This window comes from Oryx dammah, unplaced genomic scaffold (assembly GCF_014754425.2).
Source record: "Oryx dammah isolate SB20612 unplaced genomic scaffold, SCBI_Odam_1.1 HiC_scaffold_28, whole genome shotgun sequence".
Lineage (NCBI taxonomy): Eukaryota > Metazoa > Chordata > Mammalia > Artiodactyla > Bovidae > Oryx > Oryx dammah.
The window spans coordinates 21,369,031-21,392,315 of record NW_024070212.1 but is presented as its reverse complement, the minus strand read 5'-3'; the positions used below and the strand labels follow the sequence as shown (position 1 = coordinate 21,392,315).

Sequence of the window (23,285 nt, the reverse complement as noted above, 5' to 3'; positions counted from 1 at the left end):
TTGCAGTTATTTCCACTATTCTACCTTTTAGCTCACTTATTCATTCTTCTGTCTCAGTTATCCTGCTATTGATTCCTTCTAGTGTATTTTTTATTTCATTTTTATTTATTTTAATTGGACGATAATTACAATATTGTGATGGTTTCTGCCATACATCAACATGAGTTGGCCATAGGTACACTACACACATGTCCCCCCAACCCTGAATCCCACTCCACCCCTCGAGGCTGTTCCAGAGCACTGGCTTTGGGTGCCCGGCTTCATGCATCAGACTCGCACTGGTCATCTATTTTACATATGGTGATGTATGTATTTCACTGCCATTCTCTCAAATCATCCTTCACTCTCCCTTTTCCCACTGAGTCCAAAAGTCTGTTCTTTACGTCTGTGTCTCCTTTGCTGCCCTGTATGTAGGATCTATCGTTGGTGCCATCTTTTAAAATTCCGTGTGTGTATATATGTGTATATATATATATACAGACGGCAGCCCACCAGGTTCCCCCGTCCCTGGGATTCTCCAGGCAAGAACACTGGAGTGGGTTGCCATTTCTTTCTCCAATGCATGAAAGTGAAAAGGGAAAGTGAAGTTGCTTAGTCGTGTCCGACTCTTTGCAACCCCATGGACTGCAGACCATGTCCTAGCTATTGTAAATAGTGCTGCAGTGAACATTGGGGTACATGTGTCTCTTTCAATTCTGGTTTCCTCAGAGTATACGCCTGGCAATGGAATTGCTGAGTTGTATGATGGCACCTGACTCCAGTACTCTTGCCTGGAAGACTGCAGTCCATGAGGTCGCTGAGGGTCAGACACGACTAAGCAACTTCACTTTCCCTTTTCACTTTCATGCATTGGAGAAGGAAATGGCAACCCACTGCAGTGTTGAGAATCCCAGGGACGGGGGAGCCTGGTGGGCTGCTGTCTGTGCTGTTGCACAGCGGACACGACTGAAGTGACTTAGCAGCAGCAGCAGCATGGCTGTTGTATTCTGAGCTTTTTAAGGAATCTCCACACTGTTTTGTATAGTGGCTGTACTAGTTTGCATTCCTACCAACAGTGTAAGAGGGTTCCCTTTTCACCACACCTTCTCCAGCATTTAGTGTTTGTAGACTTTTTGATGATGGCCATTCTGACCAGCTTGAGACGACACCTCATTGTGGCTTTGATTTGCCAAAGATGGAGAAGCTTGATACAGTCAACAAAAACAAGACCAGGAGCTGACTGTGGCTCAGATTATGAACTCCTTATCACCAAATTCAGACTTAAATTGAAGAAAATAGGGAAAACCACTAGACCATTCAGATATGACCTAAATCAAATCCCTTATGATTATACAGTGGAAGTGAGAAATAGATTTAAGGGACTAGATCTGATAGATAGAGTGCCTGATGAACAATGGAATGAGGTTTGTGACATTCTACAGGAGACAGGGATCAAGACCATACCCTTGGAAAAGAAATGCAAAAAAGCAAAATGCCTGTCTGGAGAGGCCTTACAAATAGCTGTGAAAAGAAGAGAGGCAAAAAGCAAAGGAGAAAAGGAAAGATATAAGCATCTGAACACAGAGTTCCAAAGAATAGCAAGAAGAGATAAGAAAGCCTTCTTCAGTGATCAATGCAAAGAAATACAGGAAAAGAACAGAATGGGAAAGACTAGAGATCTCTTCAAGAAAATTAGAGATACCAAGGGAACATTTCATGCAAAGATGAGCTTGATAAAGGACAGAAATGGTCTGGACCTAACAGAAGCAGAAGATATTAAGAAGAGGTGGCAAGAATACACAGAAGAACTGTACAAAAAAGATCTTCATGACCCAGATAATCACGATGGTGTAATCACTCATCTAGAGCCAGACATCCTGGAATGTGAAGTCAAGTGGGTCTTAGAAAGCATCACTACAAACAAAGCTAGTGGAGGTGATGGCATTCCAGTTGAGCTATTTCAAATCCTGAAAGATGATGCTGTGAAAGTGCTGCACCCAATATGCCAGCACATTGGGAAAACTCAGCAGTGCCCACAGGACTGGGAAAGGTCAGTTTTCATTCCAATCCCAAAGAAAGGCAATGCCAAAAAATGCTCAAACTGCTGCACAATTGCACTCATCTCACACGCTAGTAAAGTAATGCTCAAAATTCTCCAAGCCAGGCTTCAGCAATACGTGAACCATGAAACTTCCAGATGTTCAAGCTGGTTTTAGAAAAGGCAGAGGAACCAGAGATCAAATTACCAACATGCGCTGGATCATGGAAAAAGCAAGAGAGTTCCAGAAAAACATCTATTTCTGCTTTATTGACTATGCCAAAGCCTTTGACTGTGTGGATCACAATCAACTGTGGAAAATTCTTCAAGAGATGGGAATACCAGACCACCTGACCTGCCCTTGAGAAACGTATATGCAGGTCAGGAAGCAACAGTTAGAACTGGACATGGAACAACAGACTGGTTTCAAATAGGAAAAGGAGTATGTCAAGGCTGTATATTGTCACCCTGCTTATTTAACTTCTATGCAGAGTACATCATGAGCAACACTGGCCTGGAAGAAACACAAGCTGGAATCAAGATTGCCAGGAGAAATATCAATAACCTCAGATATGCAGATGACACCACCCTTATGGCAGAAAGTGAAGAGGAGCTAAAAAGCCTCTTGATGAAAGTGAAAGAGGAGAGTGAAAAAGTTGGCTTAAAGCTCAACATTCAGAAAACGAAGATCATGGCATTCGGTCCCATCACTTCATGGGAAATAGATGGGGAAACAGTGGAAACAGTGTCAGACTTTATTTGGGGGGGCTCCAAAATCACTGCAGATGGTGACTGCAGCCATGAAATTAAAAGACTCCTTGGAAGAAAAGTTATGACCAACCTAGATAGCATATTCAAAAGCAGAGACATTACTTTGCCAACTAAGGTCTGTCTACTCAAGGCTATGGTTTTTCCAGTGGTCATGTATGGATGTGAGAGTTGGGCTGTGAAGAAGGCTGAGCGCCGAAGAATTGATGCTTTTGAACTGTGGTGTTGGAGAAGACTCTTGAGAGTCCCTTGGACTGCAAGGAGATCCAACCAGTCCATTCTGAAGGAGATCAGCCATGGGATCTCTTTGGAAGGACTGATGCTAAAGCTGAAACTCCAGTACTTTGGCCACCTCATGGGAGGAGTTGACTCATTGGAAAAGACTCTGATGCTGGGAGGGATTAGGGGCAGGAGGAGAAGGGGAGGACAGAGTATGAGATGGCTGGATGGCATCACGGACTCGATGGACGTGAGTCTGAGTGAACTCCAGGAGTTGGTGATGGACAGGAAGGCCTGGCGTGCTGCAATTCATGGTGTTGCAAAGAGTCCGACACGACTGAGCGACTGAACTGAACTGAAAATCACTGAAGATGGTGATTGAGTCGGACTGAGCAACTGAACTGAACTGAATAATGAGTGACATTGAGCATCTTTTCATGTGTTTATTATCCATCTATATGACTTCTTTGGAGAGATGTCTGTTTATGTCTTTTGTCCACCTTTGACTGGGTTGTTCGTTTTTCAGATATTGAGCTGCGTGAGCTGCTTGTGTAGTTTGCAGATTGTCACTTGGTTAGTTTGCTATTATTTTCTCCCATTCTGAGGGGTGTCTTTTCTCCTTGCTTATGATTTCCTTCATTGTGCAAAAGCTTTTAAATTTAATTAGGTCCAATTTATTTATTTTTGTTTTTATATCCATTACTCTAGGAGGTGTATCATAGAGGATCTTGCTGTGATTTATGATGGAGAGTGTTCTGCCTGTGTTTTCCTCCAAGAGTTTTATAGTTTCTGGTCTTCCATGTAGGTCTTTAATCCATTTTGCATTTTATTTTTGTGTATAGTGTTAAAAAGTGTTCTAGTTTTATTCTTTTACATGTAGTTGACCAGTTTTCCCAGGACCATTTGTTGAAGAGGTTATCTTTTCTCCATTATATATTTTTGCCTCCTTTGTCAAAGGTAAGCTCTGGATAGGTGAGTGGATTTAGCTCTGGACTTTCTAGTTTGTTCCATTGATCTATATTTCTGTCTTTGTGCTAGTACCATACTGTTTTGATAGCTATAGCTTTGTAGTATAGTCTTAAATTGGGAAGGTTGATTCCTCCAGTTCCATTCTTTCTCAAGATTGCTTTAGCTGTTCAGGGTCTTTTGTGTTTCAATACAAATTGTGAAGTTATTTGTTCTAGTTCTGTGAAAAATACCATTGGTAGTTTTGATAGGGATTGCACTGAATCTATAGATTGCTTTGAGTAGTAAATGCATTTTCGTTATATTGATTCTTCTAATCCAAGAACATGGTATATTTCTGTGTTTGTATCATCTTTGATTTCTTTCTTCACTGTTTTAGTTTTCTGTATACAGTCTTTTGTCTCTTTCAGTTCAGTTCAGTTGCTCAGTCATGTCCGACATTTTGCGACCCCATGAATCGCAGCATGCCAGGCCTCCCTGTCCATCACCAACTCCCGGATTTCACTCAGACTCACTTCCATCGAGTCAGTGATGCCATCCAGCCATCTCATCCTCTGTCATCCCCTTTTCTCCTGCCCCTAATCCCTCCTAGCATCAGAGTCTTTTCCACTGAGTCAACTCATCCCATGAGGTGGCCAAAGTACTGGAGTTTCAGCTTTAGCATCATTCCTTCCAAAGAAATCCCAGGGCTGATCTCCTTCAGAATGGACTGGTTGGGTCTCCTTGCAGTCCAAGGGACTCTCAAGAGTCTTCTCCAACACCACAGTTCAAAAGCATCAATTCTTTGGCACTCAGCTTTCTTCACAGTCCAACTCTCACATCCATACATGACCACAGGAAAAACCATAGCCTTGACTAGATGGACCTTTGTTGGCAAAGCAATGTCTCTGCTTTTCAATATGCTATCTAGGTTGGCCATAACTTTTCTTCCAAGGAGTAAGTGTCTTTTAATTTCAAGGCTGCAGTCAACATCTGCAGTAATTTTGTTGCCCAGAAAAATAAAGTCTGACACTGTTTCCACTGTTTCCCCATCTATTTCCCATGAAGTGATGGGACCGAATGCCATGATCTTCGTTTTCTGAATGTGTTGAGCTTTAAGCCAACTTTTTCACTCTCCAATTTCACTTTCATCAAGAGGCTTTTTAGTTCCTCTTCACTTTCTGCCATAGGGTGGTGTTATCTGCATATCTGAGGTTATTGATATTTCTCCTGGCAGTCTTGATTCCAGCTTGTGTTTCTTCCAGGCCAGTGTTTCTCATGATGTACTCTGCATAGAAGTTAAATAAGCAGGGTGACAATATACAGCCTTGACATACTCCTTTTCCTATTTGAAACCAGTCTGTTGTTCCATGTCCAGTTCTAACTTGCTTCCTGACTTGCATACAGGTTTCTCAAGAGGCAGGTCCGGTGGTCTGGTATTCCCATCTCTTGAAGAATTTTCCACAGTTGATTGTGATCCACACAGTCAAAGGCTTTGGCATAGTCAATAAAGCAGAAATAGATGTTTTTCTGGAACTCTCTTGCTTTTTCCATGATCCAGCGCATGTTGGCAATTTGATCTCTGGTTCCTCTGCCTTTTCTAAAACCAGCTTGAACATCTGGAAGTTCATGGTTCACGTATTGCTGAAGCCTGGCTTGGAGAATTTTGAGCATTACTTTACTAGCATGTGAGATGAGTGCAATTTTGTGGTAGTTTGAGCATTTTTTGGCATTGCCTTTCTTTGGGATTGGAATGAAAACTGACCTTTCCCAGTCCTGTGGCCACTGCTGAGTTTTCCCAGTGTGCTGGCATGTTGGGTGCAGCACTTTCACAGCATCGTCTTTCAGGATTTGAAATAGCTCAACTGGAATGTCATCACCTCCACTAGCTGTGTTTGTAGTGATGCTTTCTAAGGCCTACTTGAGTTCACATTCCAGGATGTCTGGCTCTAGATGAGTGGTCACACCATCGTGCTAATCTGGGTCATGAAGATCTTTTTTGTACAGTTCTTCTGTGTATTCTTGCCACCTCTTCTTAATATCTTCTGCTTCTGTTAGGTCCATACCATTTCTGTCCTTTATCCAGCCCATCTTTGTATGAAATGTTCCCTTGTTATCTCTAATTTTCTTGAAGAGATCCTTAGTCTTCCCCATTCTGTTGTTTTCCTCTATTTCTTTGCATTTGTCTCTTTAGGTAAATTTATTCTAAAGTATTTTATTCATTTCAGTGCAGTGGTAAATTTGTTTTCTTAATTTCTCTATGATTTTTCAATTTTAGAGTATGGGAATGCAATGGATTTCTGTGTATTAACTTTATATCCTGTGACTTTACTATATTCCTTTATAAGGTTTAGTAATTTTCCAGTGGAATCTTTAGGGTTTACTATGTAGAGGATCCTGTCATCCACAATGAGAGTCAGTTCTTTTCCAATGTGGATTCCTTTTATTTTTCTTCTCTGGTAGCTGTGGCTGGGACTCCAAAACTATGTTGAAGAGTAGTAGTGATAGTGGGCATCCTTGTCTTATTCCTGCTTTTAGAGGAAATGCTTTCAATATTTTGCCATTGAGGATAATGTTTGCTGTGTGTTGATCATATATGACTTTTATTATGTTGAGGTATGTTCCTTCCATGCCTACTTTCTGGAGAATTTTTATCATAAATGGGTGTTGAATTTTGTCGAAGGCTTTCTCTGCCTCTACTGAAATAATCATATGGTTTTTATTTTTAAGTTTGTTGAGATGGTGTATCACATTGATTAATTTGCCAATATTGAAGAATCCTTGCACGAGAATAAGCCCACTTGATCATACTGTATGATCTTTTTAATATGTTGTTGGATTCTGTTTGCTAGAACTTTTTTTTAAGGATTTTTACATATATGTTCATCAGTGATATTGGCCTTTAGTTTTTTTTTTCGTGGCATCTTTGTCTGGTTTTGGTATCAGGGTGATGTTGGCCTCATAGAATGAGTTTGGTAGTTTTCCTTCCTCTGCAGTTTTCTGGAAGAGTTTGAGTAGAATAGGTATTAGCTCTTCTCTAAATTTTGTGGTAGAATTCACCTGTGAAGCCATCTGGTCCTGGGCTTTTGTTTGTTGGAAGATTTTTTTATTACAGTTTCGATTTTCATGCTTGTGATTGGTCTGTTCACACTTTCTGTTTCTTCCTGGTTTTGTTTTGGAAGGTTATACTTTTCTAAGAATTTGTACATTTCTTCCAAGTTGTCCATTTTATTGGCATACAGTTGCTGATAGTAGTCTCTTATGATCTTTTGTATATCTATGTTGTCTGTCTTAATTTCTCCATTTTCATTTCTAATTTCATTGATTTGAGTCTTTTTTTCCTTGACAAGTGTGGCTAACAATTTGTGTATTATATCTTCTCAAAGAACCAGCTTTTAGTTTTATTTATCTTTGCTATAGTCTCCTTCATTTCCTTTTTATTATTTCCATTCTGATTTTTATGATTTATTTCCTTCTACTAACTTTGGGTTTTTTGTTGTTCTTCTTCTTTTTCTAGTTGTTTTAGGTTTAAGGTTAGGTTGTTTGTTTGATGTTTCTCTTGTTTCTTGAGGTAGGCTTGTATTACTATGAAGTCCCTCTTAGCACTGTTTTTACTAAATCCCATAGATTTTGCATTATTGTATTTTCATTATCATTTGTTTCTATGCATATTTTTATTTTCATTTAGATTTCTTCAATGATCTGTTCATTGTTCAGAAGCATTTTGTTTAGCCTCCATATGTTTGTGTCTTTTATTCTTTTGTTTTTTTCCTGTAGTTGATATCTTAACTGTGATCAGAAAAGATGCTTGAAATGATCTCATTTTTTAAAAAATTTACCAAGGCTTAAATTGTGGCCCAGGATGTAATCTATCCTGAGAATGTTCCACATGCACTTGAGAAAAAGATGAAATCCATTGTTTTTGGTTTTTGAGATATCAATTAGGACCAACTCGTGCAGTGTATCATTTAAAGCTTGTGTTTCCATGTTAATTTTCTGCCTGGATGATCTGTCCATCGGTGTGAATGGGGTATTAAAAGTCCCCCACTATTATTGTGTTATTGTTGATTTCCCCTTTAATAGTTGTTAGCATTTGCCTTATGTATTGAGGTGTTCCTATGTTGGGTGCATATATATGTTTACAATTTTTATGTTCTTTTCTTGGATTGATCCCTTGATCATTATGTACTTCTTTGTCAAAGTGTCCTTTGTCTCTTATAACTGTCTTTATTTTAAAGTCTATTTTATCTGATATGAGTATTGCTACTTCTGCTTTCTTTTGGTCTCCATTTGCATGAAATATTTTTCCTAGCCCCTGACTTTGAGTCTGTATGTGTCCCTAGGTTTGAGGTGGATCTTTTGTAGGCAGCATATAAAGGGGTCTTGCTTTTGTATCCATTTGGCTAGTCTCTGTGTTTTGGTTGGAGCATTTAACCCATTTATGTTTAAGGTGATATTGATAAGTATTAACCTGTTACCATTTTGTTTGGGGTTTGTTTCTGTAAACCTTTTTCGATGTTTCCTGTATAAATAAGATCCTTTAGCATTTGTTGAAGAGGTGGTTTGGTGGTGCTGAATTCTCTTAGCTTCTGCTTGTCTGAAAGCTTTTGATTTCTCCTTCGAATCTGAATGAGATCCTTGCTAGGTAGAGTAATCCTGGTTATAGGTTTTCCTTTTTATCACTTTAAGTATATCCTGCCATTCCCTTCTGGCCTGCAGAGTTTTTGTTGAAAGATTGACTGTTATCCTTATGGGGAGTCTCCTTGCAAGTTGTTTGCTGCTTTTTCCTTGCTGATTTTATTATTTTTTCTTTGTATTTAATTTTTGTTAGTTTGATTAATATGTATCTTGCCGTGTTCTCATTGGGTTTATACTGTATGGGATTCTCTGGGCTTCTTGGACTTCGGTGGCTATTTCCATCCCCATTTTAGGGAAGTTTTCAATTATTACCTCCTCAAATATTTTCTCATGCCCTTTCTTTTTGTCTTCTTCTCCTGGGATGCTTATGATTCAAATATTGGGGTGCTTAACATTGTCCCAGAGGTCTCTGTAACTGTCCTCATTTCTTTCTGTTCTTTTATCTTTTTTCCACTCTGCTTCATTTATTTCCACCATTCTGTCTTCAGCTCACTTACCCTTTCTTCTGCCTCAGGTACTCTACTGTTGGTTCACTCCAGAGTGTTTTTAATCTCAGTCATTGCATTGCTCATTGCTGACTATTCTTTATTTCTCCTAGATCGTTGCTAAGCATTTCTTCCGTCTTCTCAATCCATGTGTCTAGTGTGCCTATCTGTATCTCCATTTTGTTTTCAAGATTTGGATCCTCTTTACTGTCATTATTCTGAACTCTTTTTCAGATAGACTCTATCTCTTTGGTTTGGTTTGGTGGGTTTTTACATGTTCCTTCACCTGCTGGGTATTTCTCTGGCTTTTCATTTTGTTTGCTGTGATTGTGGTCTCCTTTCTTCTGGCTGGAGGGTTGTAGTTCCTCTTAGTTGTGGATTCTGCTCCCTGTGGGTAGGGTTGGACCAGTGGCTTGTGAAGATTTCCTGATGGGGTGAACTTGTGTGTGTGTTCTGGTCAATGGAGCTGGATCTCATCTCTCTGGGGGCAGTGCAGTGTCCAGTAGAGAGTTTGGGGGTATCTGTGGATTTGCTGCGGCGTTGGGGAGCCTGTCTGTTAATGTTCAAGATTGTGTTCTGTTTTGCTGGAGGATTAGCTTGGGATGTCTTGCACTGGAGCTTGCTAGCTCTTGGGTGGAGCTTAGACTCAGTGTAGGTATGGAGGGTTTGGGGTGGACTCTCATGTCTTAATGTTCTCTGTTGTCAGGAGTTTTATGTTGGTCAGAAGTTCTGGAGTTGAGCCTCCTGCCTCTGGGTCTCAGTCCTGACATCTTACGGTAGCATCAAGACTTCTTCTCCATCCACATAGCACAAAAGACAAAACCCGTAGGTTAATGATGAAACAACTCTCCACAGCCAGGAAGACCCAAAGGGAGTCACAGTTTATATAGGGAAGAGAATAGGGAGGAAGGAGAAATAGGTGACCAGGAGGAGAAAAAAGGAGTCAAAAGGGAATAGCAGTCAAGCCAATAATCAAATCCCTAAGTGAAAATGGGTACTAAAAAATTAGGCTCTTAAAGATACAAAATTAATAACAAAAGATAGAAAAGCAAAAATTAAGAACCTGGAATAAAAATTAGACTCTCAAAAGCACAGTGTAAAAATACAGAATTTATTTCAAAATTAAGATTTTTTTTTTTTTTTAGAAAGGTGAAAGTAGGCTATAAAAAAAGCTAAAGGAGTAATACAGAACTGTATTAGGACAGTATGAGGGAAAAAAAAGAAAAATAAGAGAGGAAAAAAATAGAAATTGAAATATGAGACGTTAAAAGATAATAAAAGTTTTAAAAATTGAAAAAAATAATGAAGAAAAAAGTTTCGTTTAAATATTTCAATAAGAAGCAGAGGGATATATATGGTGGTAGTTAGATGAACGTTCGTGTGATTCCTCTGTGTTCCTGCTAGTCGAGTTGCCTACTCAGAAAGTCCTCCAGTATATCTAGGAATGTCTCTGGAGCTGTTGTGGGCAGTGTGGAGTCAGTTCCGTGTCAGATATTTCCTTGTTCCAGCTGTAGTTGTTCCCAGCGGGTACAGTTGCCCCTCAAATGCACAGTCTCAGTTTGACAGCAGGGTTTTAATCTTGCACCTGATACTTCTGGGGCAGTTCCCCCTTCTTTGCTTAGGTTGGCCTCCTCTGTTTGCAAGTTTCTCTTCAGTGTCTGATCTCCACCCTGACATGAAGGGGTGAAACTGGCCACTTATTCAGGCTCACTTGAGCTGTGGAGACGGAAAGTGAAAGTGTCAGTCACTAAGTTGTGTCCAACTCTTTGCGACCCCATGGACTGTACTTCAGGCTCCGCTGTCCATGGGATTCTCCTGGCAAGAATACTGAAGTGGGTTGCCATTCTCTTCTCCAGGGGATCTTCCCACCCAACCAAGGGATTGAACCCAGGTCTCCTGCATTGCAGGCAGCTTTTTTACTGATTGAGCCATGAGGGAAGATGTGGAAAGGCAGAGACACTGCAAACAAGTGCCGCTGGCGTGTGTGGGGAGCCCTTGAAATGGATGGATCAGCCAGGGATTGCCACAGTTGAAGGCAGTGTGCGCCTGCCAGGTCCAAGTGCTAGGGCTCCCGAGTGCAAGGTGCACCGTGAGGGCACCGTCCCAGATGGGCCATGCATCTCCTCAGGGGAGTTGGTCTCAGGCTGTGATACCCTCTATAGCTCTGTGGTGTCCAGGATCCTGGGAACACGTGGGTGGCGACTGGTGGCTTGCTCACAGCTTGGGGGAGATGCGGTGTTTGGGGCTGAGATTGCAGCAGCTCCTTGCTTTCTGCCTCTGGCTACTGCTCACCTGCCTCTCTGCCTCTGAGGAGAGTCTTCATTTATTGTGTTGTTCATCACTGTCTATTTGTTCTTTAATTCTTTAGGTCCTTGTTAAACATTTCTTGTATTTTCTCTATCCGTGCCAAGAAATGGGTCCAGCTCTGGAGTTTGCAGGCGGTTGGGTGGAGATGGGCCTTGGTGCTAGGATGAGGACCTCTGGGAGAGTTCACACTGATTAATATTCCCTAGATCTGAAGTTCTCTATTAGTCCAGTGGCTTGGCGTTAGTGCCCCCACCACAGGGTCTCAGATCCAAGCCCTGGCCTGGGAACCAAGACCCTGCAAGTCATGTGGCACAGCCAAAAAAAAAAAAAAGCAATAAACAGAAAAAGAGCAGAACAATACCAAAGGACAAAAAATAAGATAAAATTTAAAACACATAGAACAAGAGAACAATAAAAATAAAAGTGGAACAAGACAGAACCACAACAGCAAAAAAAATATATAAAAATAAAAGATAAAAAAGAAAAAGAATGCCCTGGTGCTTTCTCTAGCCATGGTGAGCTGTAGCCTACCCCTGCCCCCCAGGAGACCTCAACACCTCTCTGGTTAGGTCTCTGGACTGTCTGTGTCAGCCCCACCTTTGCGTGTGTTCCTCTCACCAGCATCTGTTCCTGAAGCTGGCCTGGAGCATACGTGCCTGTACAGGCCTCCATATGCATGCTCAAAGGGCTGTTGACCATTTTTTATTGAGGTTTGTGTTTGCTTTGTAGGCTTTTGCTTGCATTGAAAATTTAAATATGTGTCATGTATAATGGGAATATGTTTTCTAATGTGTTATTTGTCTTTTGATTTTGTTGCATGTGTGTATGTATATCGATGATGTTTAATAATTCTTTGTAGTCAGATCTTAAGTTTTGCCATTAGCATTCTGCTTAGAAAGGACTCGGAGAAGGCAATGGCACCCCACTCCAGTACTCTTGCCTGGAAAATCCCATGGATGGAGGAGCCTGGTAGGCTGCAGTCCATGGGGTCGCTAAGAGTCAGACATGACTGAGCGACTTCCCTTTCACTTTTCACTTTCATGCATTGGAGAAGGAAATGGCAACCCACTCCAGTGTTCTTGCCTGGAGAATCCCAGGGATGGGGGAGCCTGGTGGGCTGCCGTCTGTGGGGTCACACAGAGTCGGACACAACTGAAGCGCCTTAGCAGCTTAGCAGTAGAAAGGACTGCTATCTGAATTTGTACTTAATGGCCTAAATGTTTTTATTCTAGTATAATTATGGTTTTTCATTTTACGTTAAAATTTTCATTTTCCCAGAAATTTATTAGGAGAGAACTTGACTCTATTCCTTTCCCCCAAATATGGAGTCTTCTTAATGGAGTCAGAGATACATCCCATTCATTTGGTGAACTTTAGAAACTCAGAATATGTTGGATCATAAAGGTGTGTTTGGATTGCATTTTTCTTTTTTTTTTTGGAATATGCAGAAAGCTGACAGTTGGCCTCTTGGTTTTTTCCTTCTGGTAATTTATATCATTTTCCTCTGACTGCTTTTAAGATACTTTTCTTTTAAGTTTTTAGAAACCTAATTATGATGTGTCTTGGTATATATTTCTTTGGGTTTATTTTTTTTATTCTCTTTGAAGTTCATTCAGCTTTTTGAATCTGTAGATCTTTTGCCAAATTGTGGAAATTCTTCAGCCATTCTTTCTTTGAGTACTTTTTTAGCCCTGTCCTGTTTCTCATCTCTTTCTGGGATGCCAATGAATGAATGTAGATCTTTTCTTAGAGACTTGCAGTTCCTTGAAGCTCTGTTTTCAGTCTGTTTTCTCTCTGTTCAGATTGAGTAATTTCTGTGGTTCTGCCTTCCAGTTCACTGATTCTTTTCTCTTTTCTATTGTGCTATCAAGTCCATCTTCTGAGTCTTTTACTTCGGTTATTGTATTTGTTAGTATATTATTTTTCTTTGTACTTTCTGTTTCTTTACTGATGCTATTTTTTTTTTTCGATTATTTTAATAAGCCTGTTCATAGTTGCTTGTTTGAGGCACTTTTATCATTGCTGGTTTAAAATAAGTGTAACACCTGTGTCCTCTCGATGTTGGCACCTCTGGATTCTTTTTTCATTCAGTTTGAGATCTTCCTGGTTCTTGGTATAATGAATGTTTATTAAAACTGGACTTTTTCTTTTTATTTTAGCTGCACAGGGTCTTCATTGTGGCACATGGGCTTCCCTAGTTGCGGTGTGCAGAGTGAGTTTCTGTATGTGCAATCTTAGTTTCCTCATCAGGGATTGAACCTAGGCTCCCTGCATTGGGAGCGTGAAGTCTTATCCCTTGGACCACCAGGGAAGTTCTTACTTTACATATTGAGACTCAAGGTCTCATTTAAACCTTTTGTTCAGTTGTCTGTGCTGCTCTAACAGGGAAAGGTGGTTGCTGCCTTGTTACTACCAGGTGGAAATAGAAATCAGACTTCCCCTCTGAGCTTTTCTTAATACCTGGGAATAGGGAGGGGGTTTGTCCTTACTTCTGGGTGAGAATAAGAGTACTAGCTCCTAATCTGGTCCCCATGGGCACTGTGCTAGGGGTGGTCTCATTAACCCTAGGCAGTGATAAAAATCCTGAGTCTCCACTTCTGCTGCTGCTAAGTTGCTTCAGTCGTGTTCGACTCTGCGACCCCAGAGACTGCAGCCCACCAGGCTCCCCCGTCCCTGGGATTCTCCAGGCAAGAACACTGGAGTGGGTTGCCATTTCCTTCTCCAGTGCATGAGAGTGAAAAGTGAAAGTGAAGTTGCTCAGTTGTGTCCGAGTCTCCACTGGCCTCCTTTAACACTGTAGGGCCGGTTGGGGAGGGGGCTCATACGATCTAGTACGAATGTAAGTTCAGGCTTCCTGTGTGGTCTCTACTGACACTGCAGGGGAGGGAAAAGTGAAGTGTGATGTTCTCATTATTGGTGAATGGGATGGAGATCCTGACTGCCTGCTTAGCCGTCTCTGGTACCTTCCTGCTAGGGGTGATGGGAACTTCACTGAACCTCTTGAGGGTGGAGGTCTAGGCTCCCATTTGGCCTTTGCTGTTGGGGGTGGGGCCGCAGATTTTTCCCTTTAGTGTTTGGCTTAACTAGAGTGGTTATTGTCCAAAAGTTATAAGTTCTGTCTCTCTAGGCTGTCTTTTTCCTTTGGCTATGGAAACAGGCATTTGTTAAACTTTTCTTTACGTGTACATTGGCATTTCTGGGTGGTTAGTTTCTTCACCTCTAAGTCTGGGCTATATGAGGCAAAAAGAAACCCAGGGAACTCACAACTGTTGTTTGCTGGCTCCCAAGGTTACTAACCAGTCTGCCTTCTTTGGCCCCACCTTTTCAGAGTCATCTTATTATGTTCATTTTCTTTGTAATATTCAGAATTTTTAGTTGCATTATCAAGAAGAATGATGAAAAGAACATCTCTATCTCCCCAAAAGCAGAAGTCTCCAAGGTTCATATTTTAATCTTTAAATTTTCTGGATTTTCCCACATAAAATATGGGGATGATACCTAGCATGGGATTGTTACTAGCTTTAAATTGGGTAAATTAATGTACATTGTTTACTGTTCTCTCTGGTATTTAGTAAGTGCTTAATTTCAAAAATAGTAATCCTTTATCTGCCTTGCTTGCCATCAGTATCTTTTTTTCACTTGTCATTTGCCTTTTTAAAAAGTTTTATTTTTGTTTGCGCTGGGTCTTTGTTGCTGCGTGCAGGTTTTCTCTAGTTGCAGTGCAGTCGCTGGTCGTGGTGCACAGCTTCTTATTGCAGTGCCTTCTCTTTTGCAGATCACGGGCTCTGGGTGTGTGTGGGCTTCAGTAGTTGGCAGCACCAGAGTGCTGTCTAGAGTGCAGGCTCAGTAGTTGTGGCCCAGGAGTTTAGTTGCTCTGCACCATGTGGAATCTCCCCAGACCAGGGATTGAACCCATGTCCCTGGTATTGGCAGGTGGATTCTTAACCACTGGACCACCAGGGAGGTCTGCCTTTTATTTTTATGGAGGTTTTTTTTTTTTTAATGTACTAAATTATTGTTTCTTTTCTAAATAAAAATTACATATATAAAGTAAATATCTTTAGAGAAAAATTATAATTATATACCTACATAAAAAATAACTTGTTAATCTTTTAAATGTTTTATAATTGTATGTTGCCCAGTTTCTTTTTAAAGGTGATAAGTTCAAACCAGAGTTTTACTTTTGTTAATAGTTTTTCCATAAAGTATGTTTGGGGTTTTCCCCCTTGGGAAGATATGGCTAGTCTCTGAAACTGGGTTTCCTCCCACCCCCACCTCAGAGAAAGAGAGGCAGCAGGAGCTCTGTGGATTTCAGACATCTATTTTCTGCTGTCCTTGTACATTGGTAAACACCTCCTGTGCAACACTGTTTCCATTCTTAACAGCACTGCTTCTGGATTCAAACTTGATTTAATCTAGTCCTGTCTTGATTTTTTTTTTTTTCCTTTAGCATCTGATGGCAGATTTAAATGGTTGCAGTTAAGCAAGCAGACACGTGTATCACCATGTGTTGTTGTTTGCTGTTACCTTGCATCAGTAAAACCTCATTTCCTAGAATGGACACTGGCATGAGACTCAGGCAGTCTGGAGGCCAGATCCCAGATTGATTTTCTCATCTGTCAAGTGGATCCTATAACACTGACAGGCTGTTTTAGGGCTTTGACTATAGTGGTGGCAAAGTTTGTTCAAAAAATAGTGTGGAAGTCAGCAAATATTTGCATATCTGTAACTTCTCAGCAAAAGATATGGCCACTAAGGCTTGGGGTATGGGTAATTAGGCTGGGTTCTTTGGTTGAAGGTCTTGAACATAGCCTGTGTGTGTGCTGAAATGTCTGCTCTTCCAGCTTGCTGTTTTTTTGTTTTTTTTTTTTTCATTTCTAGGGATCCGTCTACGCCCTTACCAGCTGCAGGGAGTCAACTGGCTAGCCCAGTGCTTCCACTGTCAGAATGGCTGTATCCTGGGGGATGAGATGGGCTTGGGTAAGACCTGCCAGGTATGTTACTGTGGAGCGAGTACTGTTTACCTCTACTGAAGTACCTCCTTACAGCTCATTCCTGTTTTTAGCTGCCACCTATTGGGATGTATTTTTACACTAGGACGTATACAGGTATTTTTATTCCTGAGCCTTTGTTAACGAGATCATGACCTTGGACTTGGCTTTTCTCATTATGGGGGTAGTTTTGAACTGTCGCTTCCTTTGTTTTAATCTAACCCTTGACATATAGAATTACAATTAATGGGCAGGATTTTCTATATAAAGCAAGTATGCCTGTCCCAGGGATCAAATTGGCTCTTCCCTCTTTAATACTTTACTAGTTAAATGGATCACTTTTAATATTAGTCTCCCTCAGTGGTGGGGCTACTTCCCATTTCTCTGGCATGCTAGAGAATTACAGAGGAGGTACTCTGTTTTCTAAAATGACCTGGCCTTCCAGTGGTAGGAATCAGACCTACCTCCTTGGGTAGAATCAGACGTGACTTCCTTGGGCATGCATTACCAGGTTTTGTCTTGAGATTGATCCTGCCAGTAGGATAATCACCAGTACAGCTCATGTTGACAGAGGTCAGTGGTAGTCTTGGACTGATGGAAAGTCCAGACATAGATACCCCTTGGGTTCATCACACAAGGTTTATTCCTCTGTAGTGTACCAAAGAAAGTCAGTGCAGTCAGGGTATACAGCAGAGGCAATTGAGCAGAAACCATGGAAGTATAAGTTTCTTGATTCCAAAGGTTTCATCATTGAACTCACAGAGTGAGTGAAGTTCCCATTAGTCCTTTTAGAAGGACTAACCTCTCCCCAAAAGTCTGACCTCACATAGTAAACATCAACCTGGAACAATTCTGCTCAGAGTCTAGTCTGACATGTTGAAAGTGAAAGTGAATGTTGCTCAGTCATGTCCGACTCTTTGTGACCCCATAGACCATACAGTCCATGGAATTCTCCAGGTCAGAATACTGGAGTGCGTAGCCTTTCCCTTCTCCAGGGGATCGTCCCAACTCAGGGATCAAACCCAGGTCTCCTGCATTGCACGTGGATTCTTTTCCAGCTGAGCCACAAGGGAAGCCCAGAAATACTGGAGTGGGTAGCCTGTCTCTTCTTCAGCAGATCTTCCTGCCCAAGGAATCGAACCAGGGTCTCCTTCATTGCTGGTGGATTCTTTACCAACTGAGCTATCAAGGAAGCCCCTGACCGTGTTGGCGATGCCTTAATCTAGGTGTACCTCATCAATCTTGGGGTTATTCAGGATAGAGTATGACTTCTGAGCATGGTTCCCCAAGGTAGCTATTTCTCACCCTCAGATGTCTCAGGTAGTAATCCTGGTTCTAGTATATTCCTGAACTGAGAGATATGGAACAAAGAGAAGTATCCCAGTGTTTCTAGGAGGCAGGCCAGTGGACTCTTATAATTCAGGTACAGAGCCCTCCACGTAGCCTCCTGTGCAGTATCCATTTATCATGGCAAGCTTTTAAAGAAACGTCTCTAGTCAAAAATGTGTACAGCCACGTCCTAAAATAGGCTATCAGACTTTACAGAGATTTCCAGTTTAGACCCTGACGTGAGTTTATGAGGCATTATTTATTGTTAGTTTCCTCACTGGAAGGTGTGCCCCAGGAGAGCTGGGAGTTTTGTTTACTTTGTTAGCTGTTCTGCAGCAGGGTTCAGAATAGAGCCTGGTGAATAGAGGGCACTCCATTAGTGCATGGGCTTCCCAGGTAGTGCTAGTAGTAATGCAGTGCTTAGTCACTCAGTTGTGTTTGACTCTTTGCGAGCCCATGGACCATAGCCCACCAGGCCTCCTCTGTCCATGGAATTCTCCAGGCAAGAAAACTGGAGTGGGTTGCCATGCCCTCCTCATGCTAGTGGTAAAGAACCTGCCTACCAGTGCAGGTAGACATAAAGAGATGCGGGTTTGATCCCTGGGTTGGGAAGATCCCCTGGAGGAGGGCACAGAAGCTCACTCCAGTATTCCTGCCAGGAGAATCCTGTGGACAGAGGAGCCTGGCGGACTGCAGTCCACGGGGTTGCTGAGCTGGATAGACCGAAGCAGCTTAGCGTGCAAGCATGCACGCATAAACCCATGTGGGGGGAAGTTAGGAAGGAAGGAAAACGTCCTCCTTTAGGAGACCTGGCCAACAGCAGAGGCCAGGGTGTGGTCGGTCATCTTCACAGTCGTATCTTGATTCTCCTAGCGTGTGTTTTTAGAGCACTTCTGACTTTGTGCCTCGTTTGCATTGTTTTCATTGTTTTCTGTTGTCTGTTCCTGATGCTTTCCTTTGTATGAAAGGTTCAGTTACATAAATTTTGAGCACTATTGCTTGTTGACTGTTGATGTAATTGAGTACCATAAATGTCTTTGGCAGTTGTATCAAAGCTTACCTGATTTCACTCTAGGAATGGATGACTCTCCTAATGTGTGGAAGATTGTACATTATTTGTTTGTAAAGCCAGTCTTGTTTAATAGATTGTGTTTATACTTTATTCTTTTTGATGCAGTTATAGGTGTTCTCTGCAAGGCTGTGGAAACTTTATAATTATTTCTCATGCGGAAAGGTGATCAAAACTGCCTTCTTTTTCTGTGTTCCAGACTATTGCACTCTTCATTTATTTGGCAGGAAGATTAAATGATGAAGGACCATTTCTGATTCTTTGTCCCTTGTCTGTTTTGAGCAACTGGAAAGAAGAGATGGACAGGTACAGAGTAGATGTAGTTGAAATTTTTTTTTTACTTTTTTTTTCTGGGTACTACGTGAAATATGATAAAACAACATATTGTCCTAAGCAGTGAGTTTATTTTTTCCAGAAAACTCTGACCTGAGGCAGTGTAGATAAAGAATGAGGATCAGATGAGGGAGGGTCCAATGGATGTTTTTATTGCCTTTTGGCAATTTGAAGGTCAGTACTCATTTTTAGTAAATTTTGCTGAACCAAGGAAGAAACCATCCTTTTCATAGTGATACATCCTTTTCATAGTAATACAGTGACATTTCATAGGAATGTGGAAAAATATTTTTCTTTTAAGAATTAACACAAGGTCCTTTTAGATGTTCATCTGACCCTTCTCCGTCTTCACATGGGGACTTGGTCACCCTTAGGTTTATCCATTACTCTAGTTGAGGTTTCAGGGTCTCAGGACTCGTTCTGGCTGCAGAGCATCCTGGGGTCTGTACATCTGCAATCCTTCCATGAAATGTCATTTTCCAGACATGCACCCCTTGTCCATGGCTCTGTGTTTGTGTTCATCTACCTCTTTTCTTGGATTCAGATTTGCTCCAGGTCTTTCCTGTGTAACATATGCAGGTGACAAGGACAAGAGAGCCTGCCTACAGCAAGACCTGAAGCAGGAGTCATGTTTTCATGTGCTGCTAACTACCTATGAGGTATCTGTTTGTTTTTCTACAGCCAGAATTCTTAACCTGGGACCTTAGAAGTTGTAGAATCCTCTGGGATTATATTTAGTGTTTTTGAGGGCTCATGTTATTCTAGGAGGAAAGTCTGGTTTCGTTTGATTCTCACAGAGGTCCTGTGAGCAAAGGGAGTAAAAAAGTATTGTTAGTTGGATATTTCTCCCTCTTTCTTGGTGGATCAAGGGGGAGGGCTTCCCAGGGAAGCAGCACTTGAGCTGTCTCTTGGCCGATGAGTAGAAGGTAGGATAGGCTGAGGCATCATCTTTTACTAGAGGATGGGAAAGGAAGATGAAGATACTTAGTTCTCGTTTCTGCTCTCGTTCTTCAAGCTAATAATGTCCAGACTCCTGTAAGTAAACCCTTTCACGCGTTCATGCCTCCCTTTGTCTGTAAGATGCTGCCACCCAGAGGTTATGCTCGGAACTCTTTTACATAGTCAATGAATGAGACAGCTAAATCCGATAGTTTAGGAGAGTTAATAAAAGACTAGCTTATTAATGTCAGAAGTATATCAATATCAGCCTTTACAATGTGTCTTCCTTAATTTTTCAGATTTGCTTGAAAGATGCATCTTTTCTAAAGTCGTGAGTATGTTGCACTACTTCAGAAATTGTCCTGAATGTGTCATGAGGGTTATGTCTTTCCTTCACATTTTTCCCCTGGTTTGTCATCCTTGAGTCTTACCGGGTGTGTGGTATGGCAGGAATCTTGCAGTCCAAGCCTGTACTCCTTAGCTGTGTATGCATAGATTCCCTAACTTAACCTCTGTGAACCTCAGCTTCTTTATCTGTAAAATGAAGACAGCTGCTGTGAGGATTAAGTGAGATAAGCTGTATGTGGTGGGCGGTTAGTAGATACCAGATTCTTTACATCACAGCTTGTATAGATGCCTGTCAGGACTGCTGTGTGGGTAATTCTACTACAACATAGGGGAATTATTTGAGCTTTTTTCTGGAAATATCCTAAAATAGCCATCAGTGCTATAAAGTTAACTTTTTATTTTTTTAATAATTTTATTTATTTATTTTGGCTGTGCTAGGTCTTCGTTGCTGCACAGGCTTTTTCTTTTCTCTAGTTGCGACAAGTAGAAGCTACTCTCCAGTTGTGGTGCACACACTTTTCACGTGGTGGCCTCTCTTGTTGCGGAGCACAGGCTCGAGAGCTGTGGCGCACGGGCTTGGTTGCTCTGCAGCATGTGGGACCTTCCTGGCCAGGGATCAGACCTGTGTCTCCTTCATTGGCAGGTGGATTCTTTACCACTGAGCCACCAGGGAAGCCCTAAAATTAGCTTTTTAGAAAGGGATTTTTAAGTAAATTTCTTTCCAGTTATTGGCTTACAGGTCTCAAATCAGCTCATAAAGTATAGGAAACTTAGGTGTAACTCCTGATACTACCTGGTACTTTATACAGTGGTAGGGATGCTGTGTTGCAGTATGTGGTTAAGCCAACAGTTACCTTATAAATAAGAGCTCAGTTTTGGGTAAATAAGAAGATACATTGACAGTTTCATTCTCATAGCATGTGTACATCTGGTTAGGTGGGGTTTGTTTCTTTAATATTCAGAACTTTTACAGAGTGCTTTATCAATATTATAAATGTTATTTCATACCCAGGCTCTTCTGAGTTGGATTTTTATTTTCATCTTATTTTGAAACACTAAAGACTCAGTCATAGATTTCATGACTTCCATGTAGGGTTTTGTTTCATTCGTGTTTCATTTCAGTACGCATATTTACTTTACTTTTCTTAAGAAAAGGATATGCTTTCCCTCTCACTTCTTTTTTATTGTCAATATCCAACTTACTATGTATTAAAGATCTCTCCTCTGGAAAGACATTGTTCTGAGAGTTACCAGCAATACCAGGAAAGTAAACCATATGGTGACCCTTAAGCGAACATAAACTCCAATAGAGTTAATAAGAAGTATACAGATATCCATAATATTAGGCAATATATGAAGAGTCTCAAAAGGCAAGAAGATTAGGATATAGATGTTATTGGGTACTTTTCATAAATTATCCTATTGAATCAACATGAAAACCCTAACAAGTAGGTATCGTCATCCATTTTATAGATGAGAATGGTAAGAGCTTAGGTGTGACCGATCCCAGGGCACATTGCTAGTAAATGGCAAAGCAGACATCCAAACCCACTTTGTTGTAGAGCTTTTTAAAAGAGAACTTTCCAAAGTAAGTGCACTGGAGTTTCACATTTTCAGTAGAAATGTAATCTTTCTATATTAGATTATTATCTTAAATCCATTCCAAGTGAATTTAAGAAACCAAGTAGTAAAGGGACATTTATAATGTTTACTCAGTATGACTCCTAAGAACACAGTTGTGTTCTTTTGATGTGTTTGGCAAGGTTGTACTGTGTATGACTGTACTGCATACTGAGAACAGCCTGAAAGTGTAATGCAATCTCAGCCCTAAAGAGGCTTATTAGGGAGGGTTGAGACTGTGCATGTAACAATATGAAAAATAGGAAAATTTTTTGACAATAAACTTATAAAATCTTTGGATCAAGAGGATTATAAATTACTTTTCCTACTCTCCATTCAGTCCTGGAATTCCCTCCACCTCTTCCTCTCCAGGGAGCATCCCTTGGCATGTCCTTTAGAGAGTAATTTGACAACCTTCTGTTACTGAGCCCAAATCCACCTCCTTGTAGTCTGATTCATTAAACACACTTTTTATTGGTTGCTTTTGTATGTAAAGACCTGAATATTGAGACTTCCTTGGTGGTCCAATGGCTAAGAAAAACCCATGCCTCCACTGCAGGGGCATGGGTTTGATCCCTGGTTGGGGAACTAAGATCCCATATGCCACACTGTGTGGCAAAATAAATTAAAAGAATAGAAATTTAAAAAGAAATCTGAATATATAGCTCTTAATACCATAATAATACCGTAACGATCTTAACAGATTAATACCTAGTCTGTGTTGAATGGTAATTTAAACAGGAGCCAGGCACTGTCCTGTAGCCCCTTGAAAAGAGCTCACACCCTTGTCATGCCGTGACCAGTGTCCAGGATCAGCTGGACTCTTACTTGTCATGATCCTTCAGTGCAACTCCTGCTACCCGGCAGGAGTGATCCTGATTTCTGCACCCTCTCTTGGACCCAGTTCTTCCCTCTACCTGCACCACTCAGTAGGTGAATGGGCCTAGCTGTCTGCTTCTGTACCCATTTTCTGGATTTTCTCTGTGGCCTCAGAGGAAGAAGGCTTCCTCCTCGTTTAAGGCCAACCTCTGCTCAAGATCGTCCTCTTAATATTTGAGGGATTTTAATTTCCATATATCTTTCCAGTGTTCTGCTTTACTTGTATGTACGTTTAGTTGTTTTTAATATGAAAGTATATATGTATTTTTGGCTGTGTCAGGGTCTTGGTTGCAGCCTGCTGGATCTTTCGTTGTGGTGTGCTGATGCATGGGCTTTTTGTTGCGATACACAAGCTTCTCTCTAGGTGTGGCTCACAGGCTTCAGAGTGTGTAGGCTCT

The 23,285-nt window shown here is 41.1% G+C and overlaps 1 protein-coding gene across 3 annotated transcripts in view; it reads left to right on the top strand.

Annotated features, from left to right (window-relative positions):
• Positions 1-23,285, top strand: part of CHD1L (chromodomain helicase DNA binding protein 1 like) — a 71,699-nt gene that overhangs the window by 6,600 nt on the left and 41,814 nt on the right. For 2 of the 3 annotated variants that reach the window (XM_040230876.1, XM_040230879.1), the window contains exons 2-5: positions 16,261-16,373; positions 18,968-19,074; positions 19,646-19,760; positions 20,340-20,371. In XM_040230876.1, coding sequence (XP_040086810.1) covers positions 16,261-16,373; positions 18,968-19,074; positions 19,646-19,760; positions 20,340-20,371 — 367 coding nt within the window. Of the gene's footprint in view, positions 1-16,051; positions 16,144-16,260; positions 16,374-18,967; positions 19,075-19,645; positions 19,761-20,339; positions 20,372-23,285 lie in introns of those variants that run through there. The other variant, XM_040230877.1, reaches the window with a different exon arrangement.